We start from the raw sequence: 27295 nt of genomic DNA on the forward strand, positions 1-27295 counted from the left end.
ACACCAAACCTGAACCCACTACGAGTTGGTTTATTAAAATCCATACCCACCCCCAATGTTTCACGGGTTAGGTAAAACCCGCCCCTATTAGGGTCGGGTTGGGTAAAAATTTCCATACTTAATTCTAACCAGTATGAGTAAGCTATGACCAAGGAAGAAGGCTTGTGTTTTTTATTCAATGACGATAGCTTACAGTTTTGATGTTGAAGTCGAACGTTGTGGGTTTTATGAATGTTGTGATTCGCTTAGAGTCTTTAGGTGTTTGGGATTTTGGTTTGGTAAAGTAATAAATGTATTTTGTTTTAGGGAAAAAAAAAATCAAATTTGTAAAATTAGCTATTTTTTAAATTTTGTTTAAGAACTCATAATGTATAGATTTATTTGTAGGTTTTTTTACAACTATTTTGTGTGGTATGGGCCATAGTGATAAAATAAAAATTGATAATGATTTCCAAGTGTTTTCCTCCGCTTTTATTTTTTTTAAGCATACAGAAGCTCAACCAAACACAATTAAATTTTGCTAATAGATGTGTTTTTAACCAATTTCTCTTTGTTTAATCATGTTTTTTTTAATTTTAATACTTACAAATGATTTCCTTAATTTCATCAAGATAATGAATTGAGCATTTGAGATTGAGGTTTGCATATTTTGTTGTGAGAATAGAGTGGTTGAGGAAGTATTTGATAGATATTTTAAATTTATGTAATTTTAGGATATAAAAGTATTTTATACTTTAAATTTTTATTTATAGATTTCAAAATAATTTAATCAGTTTAAAATATAAATTTTACTTTTAACCGTAAATATTATAATACATTATAGTCTAATAGCGTCATAAAGTTTTTTTTTTTTTAAATAAAATATGAATTAAAAAAATCAAGTTTCAAAGTATTCAATAATATTTTAGACAAATATAAATATTATATAACAAAATAAGTATTATATATAGATTTTAATATACATAAAAATTATTTCAAATAAAATTATAAAGAATCAACGCATCGCGCAGGACATCATCTAGTGTTTTTAGTTGCAAGTGATCCTAGAAGTCTTTGTTAGAAACCACATAAGGTATTCCAATTAAGTTACAAGGCTCTTGACAACACATAGAGGTTGGTATACAGATTCAAGGGAAAGTTGTACGCACACAGAATGCAGACGTGATTCACAACCATAGAGACGTAATAATTCACTCTAATTCCTATGTTGGTATCCTACCAAATAACAAATTGTCCCTTAACTCAGAGGGACAGAAGACCACCTAACAAAGGTCAAATGCATGCATGCATTCGTATGTCAAGGAGCCCCACAGTGGTGCACAAAATATAATTGTACTAGAATGACATGCACTTCAGTTTTTCTGCCTACTTAATAAAAGAATAGCCATCACTTTGCAATCAAGAAACCAGCCTTTACAGTATCTTGGATGAGCGTTTAGACTGCACCCTTTGAATATAATCTAGCACTATCATAGTGAACCGGTAATAAAAAAAACTACCCCCTTTGAGCCCCATATCGGCATAGAACTTCTTCCCCTTCTATAAGCCTCTCCACTGCATCTGAAGGAAGGCCAACCATCTCTAATGTCTTCTCCCAGACTTGGAATGATGTCTCAAGGTTGTGTGCTTCTTCTGAAGGATTTGTTGGGCGGCAATCTTGTGAGAGGTAAGCACAAACAGGCCACTCATCTGCTTTCAACAACTCACAGTACTCTGGAACCTGAGGATCTGTGGCTGCAAAAAGAGCACTCCTTGAACCTGCAACAGAAGTGATTCATGACAGGCTTAGTTTGAATTCTCCTTTTCATTTTTTCCCTCTCTATCTCTCTCCAAAAGTACCAAATTTCTCTTAAGATTTGTATGCAGTCCATGCAGGTTGTTGGACAGCAATGGCAAAGCAACAAACCTTTGATTGTTACAATGATATATCATGTGCTTGTGGGAACTATAAACAAAATACCATGTTCTGTGATTGCTGCTACCAAATTTATTAGAGTACGATGTGCTGCGATCCACTTTGGAAGAGATCTCAAGCATTTGGCGGCTGGTTTTTGTTAGCAAATTCTTTGGATTCAGACTTGAACCTTCAAGTAGTGATCATATATTGGTTTAGGGATAATTTGGGTGCATTTAAATTTATTATTTCTTTCTTGTCTTGGTGGTACAAGGATTATTCTGGCTAATTGGAAATCCCCTATGTTGCAACAGTGGGATTTCTTTATATGGTTGATGGTGGTGGATGGCTATTTACAACTTACGTGAGGTGGAAAACCCCTTAAAGGTACAATCTATGGAATCTGTGTAGCATATATTGCAAACTACCCTATCAAAAACAAAGCCTTAGTCCCAAAACTATAGGGCCAGCTATGGATCCTCAACAGACTATTCGGGACTGTTCAAATGTATTGCAAACTGACCTATCATGAACGATAATTGAAAAAAGTTATTTCTAGTTATTTTTTTAATTAGCATGTTAATAAGGGCATTTTTGTAATCATGTTATTAACCCTAATAAAAATATATGCTAGATATATGCCCTCAACCTTTTCTTTTTTTTATCTGTCTCTCTATTCTTCTCTTCCTTATTATTCTGACTCAAGCCTAAACCTTCATATCTTGCTACTCAACCATAAAAGATTTATAGAAAAATATGGGATGTCCTGGATAATATCCAGTCTGCACAACAATTAGTTGATAAATGGAGCTACAAAGTTTGTTCCTATAAGGGTGTTCATTGTGAACTCTTCTACTGCACTGGTCTATTTGGAAACAGAGATTACACAAGATGTGATATACAAAACAAGGTAAGCTTGAGGCCCAAACTTTTTGATATTCAATCTCACTATTATTTATTTGCATTCAAATGAATGTGAAAAAAGACTAACAAAATATTAAACCAGCCAAGTGGCTTTTGTTTGCGTATGGTTTAGAAACAATGAAAGGATTGGGTTGCTTAGAACACATTGCTAGGTGAATAAGTACCTTAGCAAGAACACACATTTCCAAATACTACACAAAGGCTAATGATTCATTAAATTACCAAAACTGATTTACAAAGAGCTTACATTCTCCTACTTATACTAGTTGTTTGGCATTGGCAACCTCTAGATGGTTGAGAAGTGTCTAAATCCTATTGGCTAATGCTTAAGAAATTGTCTAACTAACTAACTAATTAAAGGCTTTAAATGCTGATTTAAAAAAAGAGGAACAGGGAGGAGTTTGGTTATTTGGCTTTTAGAAAGAAGAATTTGTTGACTGAATTAATGGGTTTAGATGCTAGAGAGGAGCTGTTGGGTCTATCGAATGAGGATCATAATCATTGTATTCAAATCAAAGGAGACATAGAACAGTTGGCTTCTCTAGAGGAGATTTTCTGGAGACAAAAGTCTCATGCCTTGTATGTGAAGGAGGGAAATAATAATACTTGTTTCTTTCATAGGTTAGCAAACCCCCATAGAAATGCTAACCAAATTAAGAGGATCAAGGTGGACGGTGTTCTTTATGAGGATGAGTCTGATGTGCATTCCTAGTTAGTTCATTTCTATTAGGGTTTGTATGACGAAACTGAGGTGAGATGCCTTGCTATGGATGGGTTAGTATTTGCATGTATTGAGGAGGATGATAGGTTGTCCTTAAGAGAGGGAGTTCACGAAGGAGGAAGTCATCTAGGTCTTGAGGGAGATGGAGGGTCATAAAGCCCTTGGTCCTGATGGTTTTACCATGGCTTTTTTTCACATATGTTGGAGTGCTGTGGAAAAGGATGTCATGGATTTTTTTGAACACTCATCAACACTCTGTGTTTGAACGGTCTATGAATGCTTCTTTTCTCACTTTAATTCTTAAGAAGTGTAATGCCGTTAATATTATATGTTTTCTCCCTATCAGTTTGGTGGGTAGTGTATACAAGTTATTGTCCAAAGTGCTGGCTAACAGATTGAGGGCGGTTGAATAATCTCATCTCTAAGTCTCAAATTTCCTTTGTTGGCGGAAAGCAAATTTTGGATTCATTGCTCATTGCAAATGAATGCCTGGATAGTAAGTTGAAGAGCCGATTACAGGGTATGGTTTGCAAGCTTGACATTGAAAAAGCATATGACCATGTGAACTGGGATGCCTTGTTTTATCTGTTGGGTCAGATGGGTTCTGGGGTAAAATGGAGGAGGTGGATTAAGCTTGCGTCACTTCTGTCCGTTTTGCAATCCTAGTAAATGGATCCCCCGAAGGTTTTTTTGGAAGCTTTCGTGGTTTGAGACAAGGCAGCCCCTCTTTTGTTTCTTCTGATAATGGAGGTTTTGAGAAGAATTTTGAGGAAGACAGAGGAGTAATCTTATTCAGGTTTTTCATGTGGAAGCAGTGAATTCTATTGGTGTGCGTATTTCCCATTTGTTTGCTGATGACACTATCTTATTTTGTGATGCTTCTAGGGAATAACTGCTTTCCATAAGGTTGGCTTTGTCTTGTTTTCAAGCTTTTATGGGGTTGAAGGTTAATATTGGGGAAAGTGAGATTGTCCTTGTTGGTGAGGTGAATAATCTAGATGTCCTAGCCAATATTCTTCATGGTAGAGTGGGTAGTTTGCCTATGAAATATTTGGGGATGCTGTTGGCAAATTCGTTTAAGACATCTTCTATTTGGAATCTTATTTTGGAGAAGAAATTATCAGGGTGGAAGCATCTCTCTTTATCTAAGGATGGTAGGCTCGTGTCACTGAAAAGTAATCTCTCAAGTCTCCCAATGTGTTTTTTTTTAATCTCTTTTTACTATCCCTAAAGCTATGGCTGCTAGATTGTAAAATATTCATAGGAATTTTCTTTAGGGGTCTTCAGAGGGGTGTTTCAAATACCCATTGGTGGCTTGGGAAAAGGAGTGTTTACCCATTGAATTGGGTGGTTTGGGGATAAGAAGTGTGGTGTCTTTTAATCAAGCTTTATTAGGGAAATGGTTGTGGAGGTATGGTCATGAAGTTACCCATCTTTGGCAGAGAGTTATTTCCACAAAATATGGTGAGGGTCAAGGAGGGTGGAGTACTAAAGTATGCAAGAGGGCTCATGGATGTGGTCTTTGGCAAAGTATTCATGAAGGGTGGGAGAGCTTTCTAAGCATTTGTCTTTTGTAGTGGGTGAAGGTACTCGTATCCATTTCTAGCATGATAGGTGAATTGGTGATAATACCCTTAAATTTCCCTATCCTGAGCTCTACGTGTGTTCAGCTGACAAGGGTGCTTGTATTTCTAAAGTTTTGTGGCTTCTGGAGGGGGGTATTGTTAGAGTTTGGGATTTAAGGTTTTATAGAGAATTTCAAGACTGGGAGCTAGCAACATCTTATTCTCTCCTTGAGTTTATCCAATCTCGTATTTCTCAGGATGCAAGGAGTGATGCTCTTTGTTGGCGTCTCAGGGAGATGGGAAGTTTGACACCCGGTCTTTCTACCATGTGATTCAGGATGCCCAGAATTCTCTGTTTCCTTGGAAGGGTGTTTGGAAACCAAAGATTCCTAAGTGAGTGGCTTTCTTTTTGTGGACAGCTGCTCATGGTTGGATTCTTACTTTGGATAATCTCATGCTTAGGGGTCACTCTTTGGAAAATCGGTGTTGTATGTGTCGATATGATAGGGAGTCAGTGGAACACCTCCTTCATTGTATTGTTACACATACCTTATGGACTTTTATGCTTCAAGCTTTCGGTATTCATTGGGTCATGCCAGGCTTGGTGGTGGGATTGTAATTTTACTAGCATCAATGGCTTGGGAATCAAACATCGAAGATTTGGAATTTGATTCCAGGTTGTCTGATGTGTTTGATGTGGATTGCTTGGTTGGAACGAAATCGCCGTTCCTTTGAGGACACTGAGAGGACAGTGGAAGAGTTAAAGGTTTTCTACCAGCACAATCTTTTTAAGTGGTCTCGCTGTTAGAGTTTTACTGATTGTTCCTCTCTCTAAGTTAATGTTTTCTCTTAGATTTATTTCCTGATTTCCCTCTTTTTTGTTGTTTGTTTTATCCTTTTCCTATTGTTCATCATCATAAACAACTTGTATTTTCCTTACTATTTTCATCAATAATATTTATCTAATTATCTATAAAAAATAAAAAAAATGTAGCATTAACACAAAAATAGGACACAAACAAAAAACAATATATTCCAACATGACAAATTAGGATTCACTAGGACATGACAATGAATAATTACATATTATTATTAGATTATGTGACAAACATCAAAATTTTATTGTGTCTAAGACAAAAGTCAGTGACACAACATAATTGGTAATCCAGGAAAGATGAAGTGATGCGGGAGATGAAAGAGAATTATTATTTCATATTATTTATGTTTGCAAGTCAATTGTATTTTTATGTTTTAGGTCTTAGTAGTTTATTGGGCTTTTAGTATTTTAATTTAGAAGTAAGGTTATTTTTGTAATAAGGCAATTAGGGTTTCCTAGCCAGCAAGGGTATTTTTGTAATAAGGCAATTAGGGTTTCCTAGCCAATTAGAACTAGGGTTTAGTAATCCTTTATAAGCAACCTATTGTACTCCTTGAGGAGATAGTTGATATTTTGATGAATGAAAACAATGGCCATTTGGTCTTTCTTTGGTCTGGTGCTGACTCCTAGGTCATATCTTTTATTTTTCCGTTCTTTCAATTTTGTTCTGGTAGTCCTGCGACAGGACTGCTCAGATGAAGCAAATGAAGACTCAACCCGATTCAATTGGGAAACCAAGGATAATTGATCATAATGAACTTATTGCTACCCCCATAGAAGACAACATTGTTGGTGATATCTTGGTCGTGGAGAATCCTCCAGCAACACCAAAGCCTAATGTTGACATAGACGTACATGCCTCGACAAGTGTTGCTTTAACAAGCGTGCAAGGAAATGAATCTATTGAAGAACAGCAAGGTGAAAAGATGGCGCCTAAAGAGAGTATTATATTAGAAGGTGCACATGATGTGAAAGTTGAAGTTGTTGAATGTGCTTCTGATCAACCCTCCACAATCCTTCAAGATCTACATCTTGGTGAAGTCGAAGAGGTTGAAACCAAAGTGCTTCCTATGGCTCATAAGGTTCAAGAAGAGATTATACTGATTCCACACATTGATTTTGTTATTCCAAATGAGTTTGATGCGGTGGAATTCAAGGTTTTTCCTTTCCCTATGCTCCCTAAGGTGATTTCAAACTTAAAGCAAGTGTTGTTTGTCAGCATCCTAATCCTTCAATGCTTTAAAACTCGAGGTCGAGTTTTCTCCAACCAGAGGAGAATGATGCGGGAGATGAAAGAGAATTATTATTTCATATTATTTATGTTTACAAGTCAATTGTATTTTTATGTTTTAGGTCTTAGTAGTTTATTGGGCTTTTAGTATTTTAATTTAGAAGTAAGGTTATTTTTGTAATAAGGCAATTAGGGTTTCCTAGCCAGCAAGGGTATTTTTGTAATAAGGCAATTAGGGTTTCCTAGCCAATTAGAACTAGGGTTTAGTAATCCTTTATAAGCAACCTATTGTACTCCTTGAGGAGATAGTTGATATTTTGATGAATGAAAACAATGGCCGTTTGGTCTTTCTTTGGTCTGGTGCTGACTCCAGGTCTACCCTAGGTGCTGACTCCTAGTGGTTTCCCCGCTTGGTGCTGACTCCAAGCAAGGCCTAGGTGCTGACTCCTAGGTCATATCTTTTATTTTTCCGTTCTTTCAATTTTGTTCTGGTAGTCCTGCGTCATGAAGATTTGAAATCAATCTCTCCCTATACTTGCTAGTAGTTAAAATTTTCCTATAGTGCTCCTCACTAATATGATACAAGAGAATTCAGTTGCAAATGAGAAAAGTTTGTAACTCAAAATAATTGGAAATCAAGAAAAAATGATGATTTGAAATCAATCTCTCCCTATTCTTGCTAGTAGTGAGAATTGTCTAATAGTGCTCCTCACTAAGATTATACAAACGAATTCAGCTGTAAATCAACTGAACTGGATTCTATGAAATGAATTAATTTAAAGTTTATTATGATTTAGTGGTTAGACAATAGACCACTATTACATTATGCAGTGGCAAGCGTGCTGTAGCTGCTAGTGTTATCATTATAAGGGGACACTGGTTGATGATACCTAGGACATTTGGTGGACGTTCTGGCAGGGTGTAGAGAGGTTTGGTTGTTGTGAGATCGATTTGGGGTGCAGTTCTGCCTTTTATTCTGTTCCAATCTTCATGCTCTATGCAGAATCCACTATGATTCTTTCTTGGATTGTACTGCTGTTTTAAACTTTTGACCATTGAGCATAAACTGATTCAGACATTGAAGATTGATTTGTTACTACTTCGCAAATTTTTCTATTCAAGATTTATTTTATGGGGCCACGGGTGAAGTTCAATTGAAGTGAAAGCTGTATGGTTTTAAAGATCTATTTATGTGTCATAAGGTTAAAAAAATTTTAATTTTGATTTTTATTTAACAAATTAGGGTCAATTTTGTTGTCAGGGGCAAAACTATAATTTTTGTAATCCCCAATTATTATGAGTATTTTGGTAGTTTGATTGAGTCTAGAATTTCTAGAAGATCACAAGTATCATAGGCTGTATTTTCTTTGAGTCCAAGTTAATTTTTTTATTAGGTTTGGAGTTTGTTAGTCAAACTAATCGAACCGTACTTTTTTTTTTTTTTTTTTTTACAAGTAATGCAATTCTTATTTATATCAAAAAATAGGGTCACCCAAGTATACAAGGAGTATACAACTGGGGACCAAACAATCTTTCAAGCAAATTATATGAACCCTCTCCAATCAAAAACAGAACATAAAGGCTGGCTATGAAAGGCTGAAATCCAATCCAACAACATTCTAAAGAAAAAATATTTGAGCTCAGGCATAGTTCTCTATGTGTCCTCAAAACTTTGATTGTTCATCTCTCCATATAAATCACATCAAACAATGTGGTCCACAAATGACCATTCAAATGATGACGAAAAAGTCCTGGCCAAAAAACTAACAACTCAACAACAGTATTGGGCATCACCCAACAAACTCCAAATAAACACCAATCTAAAAGCCAAACATTCTTTTTTCATAAATTGTCAAGATTTTTCCCAAAGATGCAGTCCAAATAAAGAAAGCAACTGTAGAAGAAATCTTTGTGCTCTTCCAAGGGAATGATAACAATTGCTGCACATAGAACCTTGTAGTAACCGCTAACTGTATATCCCTTGTTCTTATCTTGTTTACATAACAGTTTATCCTCCCCCTACCTTTTACTGATGCAACATAAATCATTTGTGAATTGCATGAGATCTACCACACTTGCCTCCTCATAGGAAATCCTGAAAAACTTAGGAAAGCATATAGCTAGAGAATTATCCCCGCACCATCGATTCAGCCAAAACGTCACTCTAGAACCATCCCCTATCTCAAACTAGAGATAGCTTGACAAAGTAGGCCAACCCCGTCTAATATACTTCCACAAACTCACCCCATAAGAACCAAACACTGAATTAATGCACCAACGCCCCCACCCACCCCCTACCCGCACCCCAATAGCAACCATACTTCACTTCAATCACTCATCTCCATAGTGCAACCATCTCAAGCCCAAACCTCCTCAGCCACTTCCCTAATAATTCTTCATTAAAGCGCCTCAAACTCCTAATAGCCAGACCACCAGAGGAAAGAGGATCACAAACCTTAGCTTACTCCATCAGTTGAAACTTGGGCACATTCCCCAACCCATCCCATAAGAAATTTCACTGAAGTTGTTCAATCCAATTAGTCACATCAACAGGAAAAGGGAATAAAGAGAGAAAATGTTAGGTACTTGGTGGTTCCTAAGGGGGATGGATGGGAATTGTATGTGAATTGACTTAATTTGAGATAGTCACCCTCCATAGAGAAATATTAAGAGAGAGGAAATGCACTAAGCAAGAAATTGGTTTATTCTTCAATATTTAATGTTGAATTACAATCATGTATTTATAGAAGAATAGCTCTAATTTCAATGGCCCACATAGCCCAAGATAATTGGCTAGTTAATTCAGCATGTGCACTATGAATTAAGTCATGTTAAATGAGCTACATGTGCTCAAATCCTAATTAACTCATCATAATCTCAACTAACTAGCGAAAGGGATTACAAAAATTATTTCAAGACTCATATCTATACCCATATGTGAGGTTCCTAACATTTCCCTCCCTTCAAAACACCTTGCCCATAATATGTTGTCATTGGCATCTTCATGGGGGGAGGCTGTCCACTAAACCAATATTCCAATGACATTTTGACCACTCTAAATTTTGACCATGAGGTGTGGTGGAGAGTCAAGAGCAAAGAATTCATAGACCTCGAGAAGTCACCAAAAAGGATCTCCACCTCTGAATTTTGGCAACTCCATGGAATTTTGATGCGATGCAATGGATTCAGTCATCTCAAAACCGATGGTTTTGTTACCACTTGTTAGGAACCCGATGGTTCATATAGGGGATGGGCAGTAAGTGTATGGAAATGGATAGGAGTTGTATGTGAATTGACTTAATTTGAGACAGTTACTCTCCATAGAGAAATATTAAGAGAGAAAGGAAATGCACTAAGCAAAGAATTGATTTATTCTCCAATATCTAAATTGAATTATAATTATGTATTCATAGGAGACTTGCTCTAATCTCATTAACCCACATGGCTCAAGATAACTGGCTATTTAAATCAACATGTGCTCTATGAATTAATTCATGTGTTAATGAGCTACGTGTGCTCAAATCCTAGCTAATTCATCCTAATCTCAACTAACTAACTAATGGATTACAACAATTATTTCAAGACTCATATCTATAACCAAATGTGAGTTCGTAATAGAAAATAGGTAGGCAAGTTGGAGGATTCTTTTTTTGTTCAATAAAATTTTTATTACTTATCAAAATATATATATACGGTGAGTCTGGTGAGTCTACCTCCCTTAGACAAGTAGATACATTTCTAGCTTACCAATCTCTTTTCCACCTTCTCCATAATTGGATTCCATATCGACTTCTCCTTGAATTTTGCACCTAAAGGAAGGCCTAAATATCTCATTGGAAGTGAACCCAGATTACAGCCTAAAACGTCCACCAATAGCTCAATACTATAAACCTGTCCCACATGTACCAATTCGGACTTGCCCAGATTTATTTTAAATCTAGACACCGCCTCAAACCAGAGAAGCACCAAACAAATAATCAAAAGCTGATCAAGATCAGTGTCACAGAAAATCAGAGTATCGTCAACAAATAGTAGATGAAACACCATCAATGAATTCCCCCCCAAATTACTCACCCTAAAACCTGACATACACTCTTCATCTACAAAAAAGAGTCTGGGAAAGAAAGAGCTTTGTATAGATTTGCGCTCAATGTACTCAAAAGGAGATGGCGTTGATTAATAAATAATTGAGTGTTTTGAGCATTGAGGAATGTTGGCCTTTCTATGTTTTCCCCATTTCTTGTCTCTTCTTTTTCTCTGTCCTTATGGTAATTTTTAAACAGCCACTAAATGCATATGTTTCTCTTTTCCCTTCTTCCTTACAACCCTAAATCAAGCCCTTCTGCTTTACTATCAAAGCCCTAAATCCACCACAACCACAAATAAAGAAATTCTCCAATTTGTCCTATGTCATAAACCCTATTTGTATTTGTTATTATCAGTTTCAATAAAAATTCTTATGACTCACAAAAAATTCATGATGAAGTTGTAAAAGTGGCAATAATTAAACTTCACTTTTTATATAGAATTGTTCCCCACTTCTTGCTAGAAAATAAAGAAACTCTTTTCATCCAACACATCAAAAAAAATTTATGCCATGTCTAAGGTTGCCACCTAGGCCCTAGGTGTCTTTAAAGACTTGGTATCCATTTGGCATCAGCTTATTTGGCTTTTTGATAGTTGATTTTTGTTGAAAGTGAGCTACTAAAGTATACTATTTTGAAAATTTGTACATAAAATAAAAATAAAAATAAAATTTTAAAAGGCTAAAAGCTATCAAAAAAACTCATGGCAAATGGAAAATTGGACTTGATACTAACATATATCCAAGTTGCAAAAAAAGCAATTACATCCCCTTCAAAAACTTCCATGCTTCTTATAAATTATCAAGGACGACCTCATACGTTCATTTGTAGATGAGTTAAATAGAGCCCCTAGGGTATGATGAGGAGAAGAAACATAAAGGGAAGATGACATGCAGAATGAGTTCACATAAATTATGTCATTACCCCCAAGTCTGACTAAATTATTTACAAGGAAGACATTGTAAGATATTAATGTCTCAATAATATTAAAATGAAAGTGCTTAAGGATGTCTCAATTAACCCATACAACTGAGAAGGTAAAACAGATGTACTAGCATATGGAGCACTTACCTTCTTGAGCATTAAACATAAAATAGGGTACCAGATGATAAGCAGCTTGAACAATTTTGGGAAGATCCCTTGCCTGTTATTAAATAGTGAAAAGCATAAGAAAAATGAATGGATGTAACTCAGCAAAATTTTGAGATTAACCACCCAAGTAAATCATAATTATAAATTTACTCATCACCACCACCATAACATTGAAAACTTTCAATTTAAAACATAGTCGTTTGTGATGCGGGAGACGCAAGATGATTATTATTTAGTAATATTTATGTTTGCAAGTCAATTGTATTTTTATGTTTTAGGTCCTAGTAGTTTATTAGGCTATTAGTATTTTAATTTGGAAGCAAGGTTATTTTTGTAATAAGGCAATTAGGGTTTCCCAACCAATTAGAACTAGGGTTTAGCAATCCTTTATAAGCAACCTATTGTACTCCTTGAGGAGTTAGTTGATATTTTGATGAATGAAAAAATGGTTGTTTGGTCTCTTTTGGTTTGGTACTGACTCCAGGTCCACCCTAGGTGTTGACTCCTAGTGGTTTCCCCACTTGGTGCTGACTTCAAGTTAGGCTTAGGTGCTAACTCCTAGGTCATATTCATTTATTTTATTGTTGTTCCAATTTTGTTCTGGTTGTCCTGCGTCATATTTGGTATCAGAGAAAACACCGATCTATTTGAAGCATTGTCAGAGTCAATCCAGAACCAGAAAAATATCACACACACACACAAAAAAAAAAAAAAAAAAAAAAAAAAAAAAAAAAAAAAAAACCCCTCCATTCACCGTATTTTTTTCTGCCACCAGAAGGTTACCCAACAAACCCCATGGCCAGACCTGGTCAGGTTCATTCAAGAAGTTTCTTCGCACGCCACCGCCCATTGGAAAGCCAATGCTGCCATCCCTCGTCTGTCAGATCACACCACAGTGAGCCCCACCACCATCCTCTTCTTGATATTGCGCTACCATGACCCTCAATAGCCCAACACCACGCCTCCGCAATCCCTCCATAAACTAGCAATTCCATCCCAAAGGTAACAATAACTACCCCTTTATTTAGTTTTAAAAACCCAGCACCTTATTTTCTGTTCAAACTCTTCCCTATCATTTTCAATTTGCAACCCCACAGGGTTTTCCCACTAAGAACAACTTGCCCCGGCCCTTCTGAAATAAAGAAATCAAATTGAAACCCATTAAACTACCGGACCCAGCCAAAACAACAAACTTATTGTACACAGTCACACAAGCCAATGACTGGACCCATTTCATTAACAAGACCCCAAGCCCAGCTTTATACCCAAACCCTTAGCTCCAGTTTAAAATAAAGAAATCAATCAATATAGCCTTTTTCCTTTAATTGACAAACCATCAGCCCACCAAGCCCACTCATAACTAGTGTTCCAACCGTCAGGTTTTACTTGGTAAGGCAACGGCAGTGCCCTCTTTAGTGGGCAATACTTAGCAAGTCAAGTTGGCAAAATCTTTTTGCCCAATGGGCTATGGTAATATCAGAAGCACCTTATTTTGATGGTTGTAAAACTAATTCACGGGATTTTGTCAACTGGATGAATGGGATGGAGCAATTCTTTAAGCAAGCAAATTTTGCAGATAACAAAAAAGTTTGGTACGCAAAGTTGAAGTTAAGAGATAGAGCACAAATGTTTTAGGAGGATCTTGAATATTTTCGCTATCTAAAGTATGAACCTGCCATTAGTGTGTGGGAAGATATAAAAGAAAAGCTCTGTGATGAGTATTTGTTACCATACTTTCCAGCTAAGTATCTACCACAATCTCAGTGTGGTACTTTTCAAATTGAAGCAAATAGGATGAATCCTCATCCCATTTTATGTCCTCAGTGCACTTTTGAACAATCTACCAAGGAATTAAAGGAATTATCTGAAAAGCTCATGAAAGGTGTTCAAGACCTGATTGCTCAGATGAAGCAAATGAAGACACAAACCGATTCAATTGGAAAACCAAGGATAATTGATCACAATGAAATTATTGCTGCCCCCATACAAGACAACGTTGATGATGATCTCTTGGTAGTGGAGAAACCTCAAGTAACACCAAAGCCTAATGTTGACAAAGACGTACATGCCCTGACCAGTGTTGCTTTAACATGCGTGCAAGGAAACGGATCTATTGAAGAGCAGCAAGGTGTAGAGATGGTTTCTAAAGAGAGTATTATGTTAGAGGGTGCACATGATGTGATATTGAAAGCTAATGAAACTACTTTTGATTAGTCTTACATGGTGCATGAAGACAAAAAGTTTGCTAAAGTGGAGAAAGTGGATAACATAATGCTTCCAATGGTTCAAGATAAGATTGTTTTGACTCCACACATTGATGTTGTTATTCCAGAAGAGTTTGACATGGTAAAATTCAAGGTTTTTCTTTTCTCTGTGCTCCTTAAGGTGATTCCAGACTTAAAGCAAGTGTTACTTGTCAGCGTCCTAATCCTTCAATACTTTAGAACTCGAGGTCGAGTTTTCTCCAACCAGAGGAGAATGATGCAGGAGACGCAAAAAGATTATTATTTAGTAATATTTATGTTTGCAAGTCAATTGTATTTTTATGTTTTAGGTCCTAGTAGTTTATTAGGCTATTAGTATTTTAATTTGGAAGCAAGGTTTTTTTTTGTAACAAGACAATTAGAGTTTCCTAGCCAATTAGAACTACGGTTTAGCAATCCTTTATAAGCAACCTATTATACACCTTGAGGAGTTAGTTGATATTTGATGAATGAAAAAATGGCCGTTTGGTCTCTTTTGGTCTAGTGCTGACTCTAGGTCCACCCTACGTGCTGACTCCTAGTGGTTTCCCTGCTTGGTGCTGACTCCAAGTAAGGCCTAGGTGTTTACTCCTAGGTCATATCTATTTATTTTATTGTTGTTCTAATTTTGTTCTGGTTGTCCTGCATCAGTTTGTTTTCAAGAAATGTACACCAAGAAGGTCTAAAACGAAGTGAAATTGATATTTACTCTATAAAAGAATGATATGCAAAAATGTAATAAAATTTAGTTGAATCGGCATCATTTACCATAATTTTAAAATTAAGTGATATAGCTATCGTGATAGAACCTCCATCAAGAATAAATACATTCTGATAATATGCACATGATGATAAAACATGATAGAACCTCCTTCAGGTATCACACTTCTTCTCTCTCCATTGATCTTTCCTTTTTATTTTTTGCTTTGGCCCTTTGGGTTTGGCCCTCACTATATATATATATATATATATATATATATATATTGTTTAGTATTTTATATTTTGTTTGGTTGATTTTAATTTTATACATTTTTTTTCCCTTGGCCTCTCTGCCTTATAATATTTATGGATTTAGTGATTTTTGTTTTATGTGTCCTGCTATAGTTTTTTTATTTATTAAAGTTAAATATTGTAGGTAAATTCTAGACATAAACGTATTTTATGTCTAAAAATATTTAAAAATATACCTAAATATAAATGTTAATTAATTAATTGCCATACCCACGCTGTGTCATACCCTTATTTTTCAAAACTTGCCTTACCACCGTACCAGTACCCTTGTCGTCCCCGTACCCATACCCGTGTCCGTGTCCGTGTCCGTGTCCGTGCAACATAGAGAAAAACAAGAAAAGAGGAAAATGATGGTTTCGCAAAGCTAACAACCAATCCAATAAGGTTCTAAAGAAAAAAACTTGAGGTCTGGCATGGATCTCTCATCATCTTCAAAGCATCTACAATTTCTTTCCCTCCAAAAACACCACATTAAACAAAGGGGAACAATTACCCATGTATGTCCATTTCGATGACAACCAAACCGACCTTGCGAGGAAGCTAGGAGCCCAATGATTGACTTAGGCATAACCCAACTTACTCCAAATAATCCAGAAAAACCATAGACCACAGATCCATAGCCACCAAACAACGAAGGAAAAGATGGTCACCAATTCACCATTTTATTTAGCAAATATAACACCAATCCAAAATCTAAACCTTCCTTTTTATTAAATTGTCTATCGTCAAACATTACTTAGGGTCAATTGAAATCAAAACCAAGCAAAACTTAGGCATCAACACCTAATGGCGTTAGGAATCAGCACCCAACTATGGGAAAATCTCCAACCTAAATATTATTGATCAATCAATTTTCTATTCTAAAATACAAATAAACCAGAAGCTTATATAGAACTAGAGCTTCCAGGAAATAAAGAGATAAAAGATAACAACTAAAGAAAAATAATCCTGACTGAACTCAAATACTAATCCCTATCTAATCTCAAATCTAATACCTATTCAAATAAGTCTACAATTATCCAATTTCCTATAAGATAAATACAAAAAACTGAAAATGTAAATTTTAAAATAATTTTAGTTTTGCTCCTGCATCACAGACCAGTCTTCAATCTACTATCAAGACATTCATTAGCAATAAGAACAAAGTCAAGAATGACGCAGTTAATTTTTTAAGCTAGCTGTTACTAGTGCTTATGTTGTATGATAAGTAGTTCCTTTTACTTTTAATAGTTTTTATAACTTGTAATAGAAAGTTAGTTAGCTGATAGGTTGTTAGTGATAAGTGCAATAGCCTATTAGTTAATTAGAGAAATTTGTTAGGCTTTGGCCAATCACATGGCAGCCACATGGTGGGTTCTTGTAAATAACTCAGCAGCTTGCTTATGTAACTATAAATAACTAAGGCTGCCCTCATTGTAACTAGTTGAATTTGAATCCAAGAAATCTCTACTTATGAGGTATTATTCCAAGAGTGTGTCTGTTGAAGAGCTAGTTCATTCTTTCTTTTCTTTAAACAACTTAGCTTTCTAAAATATTTTTCCTTTTCACCATTTTCCTCCATCATAATTTGGTGTCAAAGCTTGAGATCCATTTGAGAATTCAAGTTCTTTCTTGTCTTTTCTATTCTACAGCATAGCCTATTCAAGATTCAGTTCTTGCACTCATTTTCTTATCCTCTACTAGTGAGCCTAAGTATTTTTGTAGATGACACCATAGTATACAATAGAAGGAACAAGAAAGCTTCTATAACACATGAACCTGAGGTGTAGGTTCATCCTAGGCTGCAATCAACCAAACCAAGAAGTAGAACCCCAAGTGACATTGGAGTAGATTGTGGAGCTACTAAGGGCAGCTTGCTCCCTTGACTGAGGAAGTGAGAAGAAACTAGTGTCATCATCCTAGAAATGATGGTGAATCTGCTGAAGATGCTGAAACTGACAGTCACATCAACTTCAGTAACCCGATTGGTTAGCCTAGAGGAGGTGTTCCAAGGCAAATGTCTATTCCTCCAAGGGGAGAACCAAAATGGGAATCAAAGTTCAAGATTGAGTTACCTGAGTTCAATGGTAGCTTGAATCACGAAGGTTCTTGAGTGGTCTTAAACCACCAATTCAAGATGCCTTATCTTTACAACAACTGTAGTCTGTCTTTGAAGCTTATAATAGAGCCTTGATGTTTGAGAAGCAACTTGCAAGAAAACATTTCTGCAGTTTCAAGCTTATGGTGGTAACAAAAGTACCCAAGTCAGCACTCAAGGAAGGCCAACTACTAATAGTGTGTGCCTTTCAAGAGTGTGTGCCTTTCAAGATTTATAGTGTAGGTCTGCCTTCAACTTCTGGTGCAACCAAACCAGTCCTTAAAGCAGCACAAAGTTTTACATTTAAGTGCTACAAGTATGGAGAAGCTGGGCACAAGGCCCCAAATTGCAAGAAAGGGGGAGTTAATGCTCAAGGCAAGGGTAAAGCTTTGTTGATTGAAGGTTGTGAAGACCAGGAAGATGAAGAATTCCCAATGTATGAAGAAGCAATTGTTATAGGGGACTCAAATGAGGAAGAAGGCTTGGCTCTAGTCATGAAGAAGACCCTGTTAGTATCAAAACAGGAGTAGGAGGATTGGTTAAGGAGCAACATTTTTCACACCACTTGCAATATTGGTGGCAGGATTTGCAACTTAGTTATTGAAAAGGAAAGCTACTTTAGAAAGCTAAGTTGCTTAGAGAAAAGAAAGAATGAACTAGCTCTTCAAGAGACACTCTTGGAATAATACCTCATAGGTAGAGATTTCTTCGATTCAAATTCAACTAGTTACAGTGAGGGTAGCCTTGCTTATTTATATTTACATAAGCAAGCTACTGAATTAGTTACAAGAACCCACCATGTGGCTGCCATGTGATTGGCCAAAGCCTAACAAACTTCTCTAACTAACTATTAAGCTATTGCACTTATCACTAACAACCTATCAGCTAACTAACTTTCCGTTTCAAGTGATAAAGGCTATTAAAAGTAAAAGGAACCACTTATCACTAGTAACAGCTAGCTTTAAAAATGAACTACATAAGAGAATCTACCCATTCAAAACAAAAGCATTTTGTGAAGCTGAAATGATATCTCCCATGACCATGCGAAGTGAAGTAACACCCCCCCCCCCCCAAAAAAAAAAAAAAACAAGACTAATAGGGCGAAATAGACGGTGCTACAACCAAGAGAGAAAAAATGGATTTTTGCTTGAGAGGCAATGCAAGGAGAGAGACAACAAGGTTTGGGTTTTGTCGACAACGTTTTTTGTAAAGCACATAAATCAAGAAGAATTTCTGAATTTTTGTTTGATGTTGCAAAGTGAAGAAAGAACATGAGCCATAAAGAACGGCTAAGAGAGAGAGTTGTGCATGAAGGAAAAAATGGAGAGGAGAGTGCAAAGTATTGCCACATGTGAGATAAATAATTAGTGCGTGTGAGAGCAAAGAAAATAAGGAGATTTTCTTTAGCCATGAGACACACGAGGATTCGTTATTGTACGGTGTGGATCTCAAGTTATGCTTAAACTTGAGAGAATTATTGTAATTGATTTGATAATAGTAAAATCATTTGGAGTTTATCCCGTTGTTTTTCCCTTCAATGAGAAAGAGTTTTCCACATAAATATTTGTGTGCTTGTGTGTGATTAATATTTTGGTTTAGTAATTTTTTTGATAATATTTTGTGGGACCTAACATTATGTTGGTAACACTAATAATGGGTTTTGAAGGACTTACGGAGGGAACTTCCTTTCGAGTATGTATGATTGATAAGTTTATTTAGATTTTAGGCTGCTCGCCTAAGATCACAAAAAAAAAAAAAAACACTTGATATTACTTAATTAGAAGACAAAGATGTACTATATCAATACATCAGAGTTCAGCCTGTGCTTTCTATAGATGTTTACAGAGGGGCGATGATATAAAAAAGAAAACTACTCTTTTTTCCAACGATTTTTAGGTCTTGTCCATAATTTTATAGTAAAATATCACACAATAACCCCTTGTATCACACGATACCTCTGTGCCCAAAATGATACATGGGCACAAACAATACATTTCTTTTCAGCTCCAATATGATACATATTGCATGTAACATCTTGTGTAGCACGTAATACTAACGACTATAAATTTGTTGCATTTAAGGTAACTCTCTATATTATAAGAATAATTTAGTAATGTTGGTAAGATTAATTATGGGTTTTTAAGGCCTTGTCAAGGGAACTTACTTAAGAGTAAGTATGATTGATAAGTTCATTTAGATTTTGAACTACTCACCTAGGAGCTCAAAAAAATCCCTAATATTTTTTTTAGGCACGATAGAATTTTAACTTATGGCATTCACTTCATAATAATTGCTCTTATCATCATGCTAAGAGCATAAGACACCAATCAGTTTTTTGTGCAGACAAGGTTCAAATCTCAAATCTATTATTCAACAAAAAAAAATTACCAATTTGCTAACTATAACCCACATAAAAAATAAATAAATAAAACCCTAATATTACTTAGAAGACAAAGGTGTATTAAATTAGGGTTAGCCTGTACTTTCTATAGATGTTTACCCAAGGTATTTAAGTCTTGTCCGTCACTTTATAGAAAACTGTTTTATTTTTATATCCATTTTCACCTCTCTCTCTCTCTCTCTCTCTCTCTCTCTCTCTCTCATTCATTGGGACTCAAAAAAAATCCTTCAAATTACTTAGAAGACAAAGTTGTATATAATTGGAGTTCAGCATGTACTTCATATAGATGTTTAAAGATGGGCATGCAATATCCAAAAGAAAACTACTCTTTTTGCAAAAGTTTTTTCAGCCTTGTCCACCATTATAGAGAAGTGTTTTTTTTTTTTCACCTCTCTCTCTCTCTCTCTCTCTCTCTCTCTCTCTCGCTCTCTCTCTCTCCTCTAATTATGTTCAGGAAAACGAGAAAGTATATACAAATACGTACATTTCCTTTTCATTTCAAGATAAGAGATTCAAATACAAGAGACTTACAACATTTGTTTGAACAATTCCAGGAGATGCACATAATACACAAATGCCAGATTCAGCAGGTAGCCGCTTATGGAGGACACTGCTAAACATAACCTGCAATCCAAAAGCAACCATTTAAACATAACCTCCCTATTCTTTTTGGGGAGGGTGGAGAGAGAACAAGGTGTAGTTCAGATAAATTTCATTGCCGATAAACAAGACAAATTGACCATACCCCCAAAAGTTGGTAATATAGGTTAAGATTAGGTTTTCTAGTGTCATTGATGCAAGAGAACATCTAGAATTATTTTGGAATTTATTATTTTAGATTTTCTAAATCTCATGTTTTGGTCACCTGCTGTATACTTCCTCTAATCTCACGTTTTGGTCACCTGCTGTATACTTCCTCTATACTTGGGTGACTCCATTTTATGACTTTGAATAAAATAAAATAAAAAAAAGATTTTCCGTATCTCATAAGGGGATTATCTTTATCTTTTGGAATAGAATTTGAGTTTAATTAGGATTAGTTTTCATGGATTTTATCTTTATCTCTTTATTTCCTAGAAGCTCTATAAAAGCTCTAGATGGTTTCTTTTATATTCAGACTATTATGATTAATAAATTTTATTCATGACCCAGTGGTCTCACTAAATTAAACAAAACAACCCAACCCATAAAACCCATACTTCTTGACCTGGGGTCTCAACCTAACCCACCCATACCTCCAATCATTCGCAAACCCACCCATAATTAGCATACTGAACCTTTCTCAACTCTCTCACCCTAATTCTCAATCCACACTATCACAACCACCATCCAAACATCCTACCCTTGTCGATTCTCTCTCTATCAAGGTGGTATCGATGTCAGCCCAAACCGATGGTCTTCAACAAGCTAACCAAGAAGCATGTGACATTGATGTCATGGTGGATAAGAGCTAGGACGAGGCAGATCAGGTCACTCAACCTCTCTCTTGCTTGTCTACGTCCGAGAGTTCCAATCGTGTCCTTCAAATGTGTCCTCTTGTTGAACCTTTGTCATTGGTATCTCACACCGTCCCTGACTAGGTGATGGAGGAGGTAGTGGTTTCCAAATAATTAAGGAAGACTCAATCTTGTGGTCGGTTGTGTGGGTACTGCAAATTTTGCCGCTGTTGGATCAGTAGAGAATTGTCCCAACTTTGAGGTTGCTCCAAACACTAATGGGCCTTCTGTTGGGCAGGCCGAGTCCGATGCTTCTCCAAAGATGGTTTCTCTGATTCTATCGGTCTTCGAGCTCCCCAATATGAATCGCCACCATGAGTTTCTGGGAGAAAATTGTTTCCCTTCTCTCTGTGCTAGGTTCTGTTTCTAATGAGGATGTCATGCTATTGTTGGACTTGATCAACCCCACAGGGTTAGGCAAGGATGAGGATGATTGTAATGCGGATTTTGTACCTCTGGCTAAGTGGGTTTCGTATGGGGGTATGGAAGTAAAATCAATGGAGGGTGACCTGGATGATTTTTGTGTGGAGGATGTTCTAGAACCATCAGTGTGGGTGAAAAGGATGGTGAAGGGTTTTGGTAAATTTGTGGGCTTTCCTATTAATTCATGTGAGAAGCAGTGTATTGCTTTCTTTCAAAGCTTGAGGAAGTGTGGGAAAAATAAGCTACTGCAGGTAGTAGTCTTCGTCACACTAGCTCTTCAACTAAAAAAGGTATGAGGGAATTGAAAATTTTAGTTTCTATTGTTAATTATGATGGGCAATCTAGGTGTCGAACTAGAGGGAACCTGAATTCCGGTGGGTGGGCTCAGTTTTTTGTCCATGAATTTGAAACTCCTATCTTGGAATGTAAGAGGATTAAACAATCCTCAAAAGAGGGATACTATGAAGAATTTACTCAAGGAGTGGAAATGTGATATTGTGTGTTTTCAAGAAAAAAAAAATGGACTGCGCTAATTCTTTTGTTGTGAAAAGTCTTTGGGGTATCCCTTTTGTTGATTAGGAAGCTTTGGATGCAATTCACACAATAGGGGGAATTCTTTTGTTGTGGGATAAAACGGTGTATGACAAAATTGATTTTGTGGTTGGATGCTTTTTTGTTTCTGTCCCATTGAAGGGTGTGGTAGACAGGTTTGTTTGGCTTTGTACGAGGTGTATGGTCCGACTGTTGTTGGCCTCAAGGATGCTCTGTGGACAGAACTTAATTGTGTGAGAGCAAGGTGGAACTCAGCTTGGTGTGTTTTTGGTGATTTCAATATAATCAGATATCCAGCAAATCGTCTTGGTTGTACTTCTTTTAGTCCAACCATGTTCAAGTTCTCGGATTTTATTGAGAGAAACTCTTTGGTTGATCTACCTTTGGTAGGTGGTGAGTATACATGGTTTCGTGACTCCGATAACTCTTCTATGTCTAGAATTGATAGAGTTTTGGTGTCCACTAATTAGGAGGATCATTTCTTGGATGTGACTCAAAGGCCTCTTCCTCAGGTGATTTATGGCCATTGCCCTCTTCTTGTTGAGGTAGGTGGTATGTCAAGGGGGAAGAGTTCTTTCAAATTTGAGAATATGTGGCTCAAAGGCTCCTAGTCCAAATAGCTTCACTATGGCCTTCTTCGAAAAATGTTGGTGTGTGCTTGAAAGGGAGATTTTGGCTTTCTTTGCAAACTTCCATAAAGAATGCATCTTTGAGAAATCTCTCAATGCCACCTTTTGTGTTTGATACCCAAGAAGATTAATGCAGTTAATATTAGAGACTTTCACCCTATTAGCCTTGTAGGTAGTTTGTACAAGCTACTATCAAAAGGTTTTGGCTCATAGACTACATTGTGTTTTAGATAAACTTATTTCCAACTCCCAGAATTACTTTGTTGGGGGAAGACAAATTCTTGACTTTGTTCTCATTGCAAATGAATGCTTGGACAATAGATTGGAGAGTGGTATTCCAAGTGTGATTGTTAAATTGGATATTGAGAAGGCTTATGATCATGTGAATTGGAGTGCCTTGTTTTACCATATGGAGAGGATGGGTGTTGGGGAGAAGTTGGGGAGATGGATAAAGGCATGCATTTCTATCATTCATTTTTCAATACTTATTAATAGGTCTCTAGCTGGTTTCTTTGTAGCTCTCATGGTCTCTGTCAAGGGGATCCCTTATTTCCACTCTTTTTCTTGTTGGTGATGGAGGTGTTGAGTAGGTTGTTGAAGAAGACAGAAGAGGGAGGTTTTCTCAATGGACTTCAAGCAAGTCCCAATGCGCCTGGAGGTTTGCATATCTCTCATCTTTTGTTTGCTGATGATACTATCCTTTTTTGTGACACATCCAAGGAACAATTATTATATATTCATATGGTTCTGATTTTCTTTGAAGCTATCACAGAATTGAAAGTAAATGTTGGTAACAATGAGATTGTGCCAGTTAATGAGGTTGGGAATTTAAATGCTTGGCTCGTATTTTATGTTGTAAGGTTGGGTGTTTGCCCATGTCTTATTTGGGTATGCCCTTGGGGGCTCATTATAAGGATTCTTCAATTTGGAACCCTATTATTGAAAGGATGGAGAAAAAGCTTTCAGGTTAGAAGCAGTTATACTTGTCAAAAGAGGGTAGACTTACTTTATTGAAGAGTAATTTATCAAGCCTTCCCACTTATTATTTATCTTTGTTTACTATTTCACAACATTTGGCAAACAGATTAGAGAGGATTCAAAGGAATTTCCTTTGGGGAAGATCTACTGATGTCTTTAAATTTTCGCTTGTTGCTTGGGAAAAGGTTGTGTGGCCAGTGAAGGCAAGTGGTTTGGGGATTTGGAAGATTGGGTTGTTTAACCAAGCTTTGCTTAGGAAATGGCTCTTGTGTTTTGGGAAGGAGGTCACACGTTTATGGTGGCAGGTTATAGCCTCCAAATATGGGGAGGCCAGCGGTGGATGGTGTACTAGAGTTGTTAGAGGGACACATGGATGTGGTATGTGGAAGAACATTAGGAAGGGGGTTAAGAGTTTCTTTGGTCATGTGTTGTATGCGACGGGTGAGGGTATTCGTATTCGTATTCGATTCTGGCATGACCCTTGGAGTAGCCCTACTTCTTTGAAAGATTTATATCCAGAAATATTTGCTTGTGCTGTAGATAAAGAAGCTAGGATTTCTGATATGGTTGATACTGCACCTGATGGGGGTGGTAGAAGTTGGAACTTACAAGACAGCGATATTTTATGATTTCTTTTCGCATATCTCATCCCAATTACCTGGGGGGGGGGGGGGGGGGGGGGTGATGATACCATGATATGGCAATTGAATCGTAGTGGTGTTTATGCTGTGCACTCTTTCTATTATTCATTGCTGGAAGCTCCGTCACTATTTTCCCCTTGGAAGAGCATCTGGTGTGTTAAGGTACCTAAAAGGGTGGCTTTTTTCTTATGGACAGCTGCTAGGGGTGGGATTCTCAAATAGACAACCTTGTTAAGAAGAATTTGCCTCTAGTTAATTGGTGTTGCCTATGTCAATGTGAAGAGGTAACTTAGGATCATTTATTACTCCATTGTAAGTTTGCCCATTCCTTGTGGAATGAAGTCTTTCTTGTGTTTGGGGTTCAGTGGGTGATGCTGAAGACTGTTGTTTCTCTTCTTGCACTTCTTGCATGGTGGAATTGGTTCATTCTTCAAATGTTTGGAATATGGTACCGGTGTGTCTTATGTGGTTAGCCTGGAAGGAACACAATGCCCGAACATTTGAGGAAATTGAGAGACCTGCAAATCGGTTTAAGTCTTTGCTACTTAGGACTTTCTTTGAGTGGTCTCGTATTTGGGGTTTCACACATTGTATTTCTTTGTTTGATTTCCTTAATTCTATTAGCTTTTATTTTTTATTTTTTTGTATTCGTTTCTGTGCAGTGAGTTTACTATCGTAAACTCATTGTACATTTGTTATCAATAAAGATGTTATTACCTATCAAAAAAAAAAGAGGGGGAGACAACCTACAATCTACAATATCAAAAGCAAGGTATGATTAACTTTTTCAAGAAGCCTAATAACTGTCTCATATCATTAAGGAACACATATTACAAGAGCATCTGGAAGCAGCACTTTAAAGGTTCTTGATTGTCAGGACAAGTGCCTTAGCCTTCAGGTAGATAAGGGTTAAGGATTAAAAGGAATATCAAGTTACTTTCAAGCAGAATAAGTCTTAGGCGTAAAAGGTCTTCAGGCTTACTAGTCAATTTAGGAGTCCTACTGCTAGCAGTAAAAGGAAGAGAAATTCTCTGTATAACTCAATGTACTCAAATTCAGACTTGATTAACTTTTTTCTGACAGGTGATTAATCAAGTCTGAATTCTTTGAGTACTTGAGTTATACAGAGACTCTCTCTCTCTCTCTCTCTCCTTGTTGGCACACCATTCTTAATACTGTCCACACAAACCTTGAACGGCCACTAATTTCTCTGTTTTCTTCTCCAGTTCAACCCTAAACTATACTCCTGTTACATTAGTTAAGACCCAAAAACCTCATATACTTTCCCTAGCCAATCACTACCAAATGACAGATCAAAACACCACTAAAACCCTAATTCTGCAATGACCTAAAAAAACCCAGCAACCTGTTTTCTCAAGAATAGATCTTTTAAACTTCAAACTTGAAATCGGATCAATCAGTAAACATTCTACAAGCCCTAAAGCCTTTCAATATATTACAAAAGCTAAATTTGTAACTTTTCTTATCCAGAAGTTTCACGACAAATCACACATAGAAAGATTCTCTAAATCTGTCATACATCACAGACACACCTCAAAGCATGTTCCACAAGTTACTTAAATTTATGGTCACTAACCTTTTCATATTAATTCATTAAAAGTACAAAAGGGGCACAACCCATGTATATAAGAAAAATTATGGTCACCATACATTCAAATATTATTTATCCAGGGGGAAGGAACCAAAAAAAAAAGTGCCAAATGGCACAAAAGCAACAAATACTTCTTTTTTTTATTTTTATAAATTCAATAGCAATGAATACTTAAGTTCACCTGAAATCATAAATTACATAAGGGATCTAAATTAAAGCAACCACACAAAAGAAGAAGAAGAAGAAGAATAAAACAAGACTAATAATTTTATTCACATTATGCATGAAGGGTAAAAATAACTGCAATCAAGCGCAAGGAATTTTCTGGGCCATCAAAAGGTTAAAAATTTAAATATTGGTTTCAAAGTGTACCTGTGCTAGCTTGCTGCTTGAGTATCCCACTAGGCTTGTAAATTTCCTTTTCCCAGAAACAACATTCATATCTTCTGTGTCAACAAAGCCAACATAATGCATCTACAGAGAAAAAAAAAAAAAGGACAGGCCACTCTCAGACTTAAAGTGATAACTTGACAGTAAAATGATGGAAAGGATTCACATTTCATATAATATATTAACTACTTTAGTATTCGAATACTCCTAAAGAATCATTAAGCAGCCTATAATTGGAACCTAAAGCAGCATGTAAGTTAATTTGGATATCTACAAAATAGACATTCAGTCTGATAGAGTTTTAAAGAAGAAGAGTTTTAAATCAGCTATAGTCCTTTCAGAATCTTCAAAACACCAGTTGTTTCTCTCCCGCCAAATGCACCACATCAAACAATGAGGGACAGCCATCCAAATAACACCATTACAATGATGACCAAAATTTCCTTGCCAACA

General features: G+C 36.4%; 1 protein-coding gene and 1 long non-coding RNA gene across 2 annotated transcripts in view; one reads left to right on the forward strand and one right to left on the reverse strand.

The window, feature by feature from the left end:
• Positions 1-1177: 1177 nt before the first annotated feature.
• The window catches only part of LOC126703705 (dehydrogenase/reductase SDR family member FEY-like), a 31910-nt gene continuing 5792 nt past the window's right edge, over positions 1178-27295 (reverse strand). The window contains exons 4-7 of the mRNA XM_050402763.1: positions 26825-26926; positions 20653-20745; positions 12369-12441; positions 1178-1758 (exon numbers count right to left, since the gene is read on the reverse strand). Coding sequence (XP_050258720.1) covers positions 1496-1758; positions 12369-12441; positions 20653-20745; positions 26825-26926 — 531 coding nt within the window. The 3' untranslated portion in view covers positions 1178-1495. The remainder of the gene's footprint in view (positions 1759-12368; positions 12442-20652; positions 20746-26824; positions 26927-27295) is intronic.
• On the forward strand, positions 6291-7676 carry LOC126703706 (uncharacterized). The gene is made up of 2 exons (XR_007648170.1): positions 6291-6405; positions 7424-7676. It is a non-coding gene; the product is annotated as an uncharacterized LOC126703706 (long non-coding RNA).

Source organism: Quercus robur, chromosome 10 (assembly GCF_932294415.1).
Source record: "Quercus robur chromosome 10, dhQueRobu3.1, whole genome shotgun sequence".
Lineage (NCBI taxonomy): Eukaryota > Viridiplantae > Streptophyta > Magnoliopsida > Fagales > Fagaceae > Quercus > Quercus robur.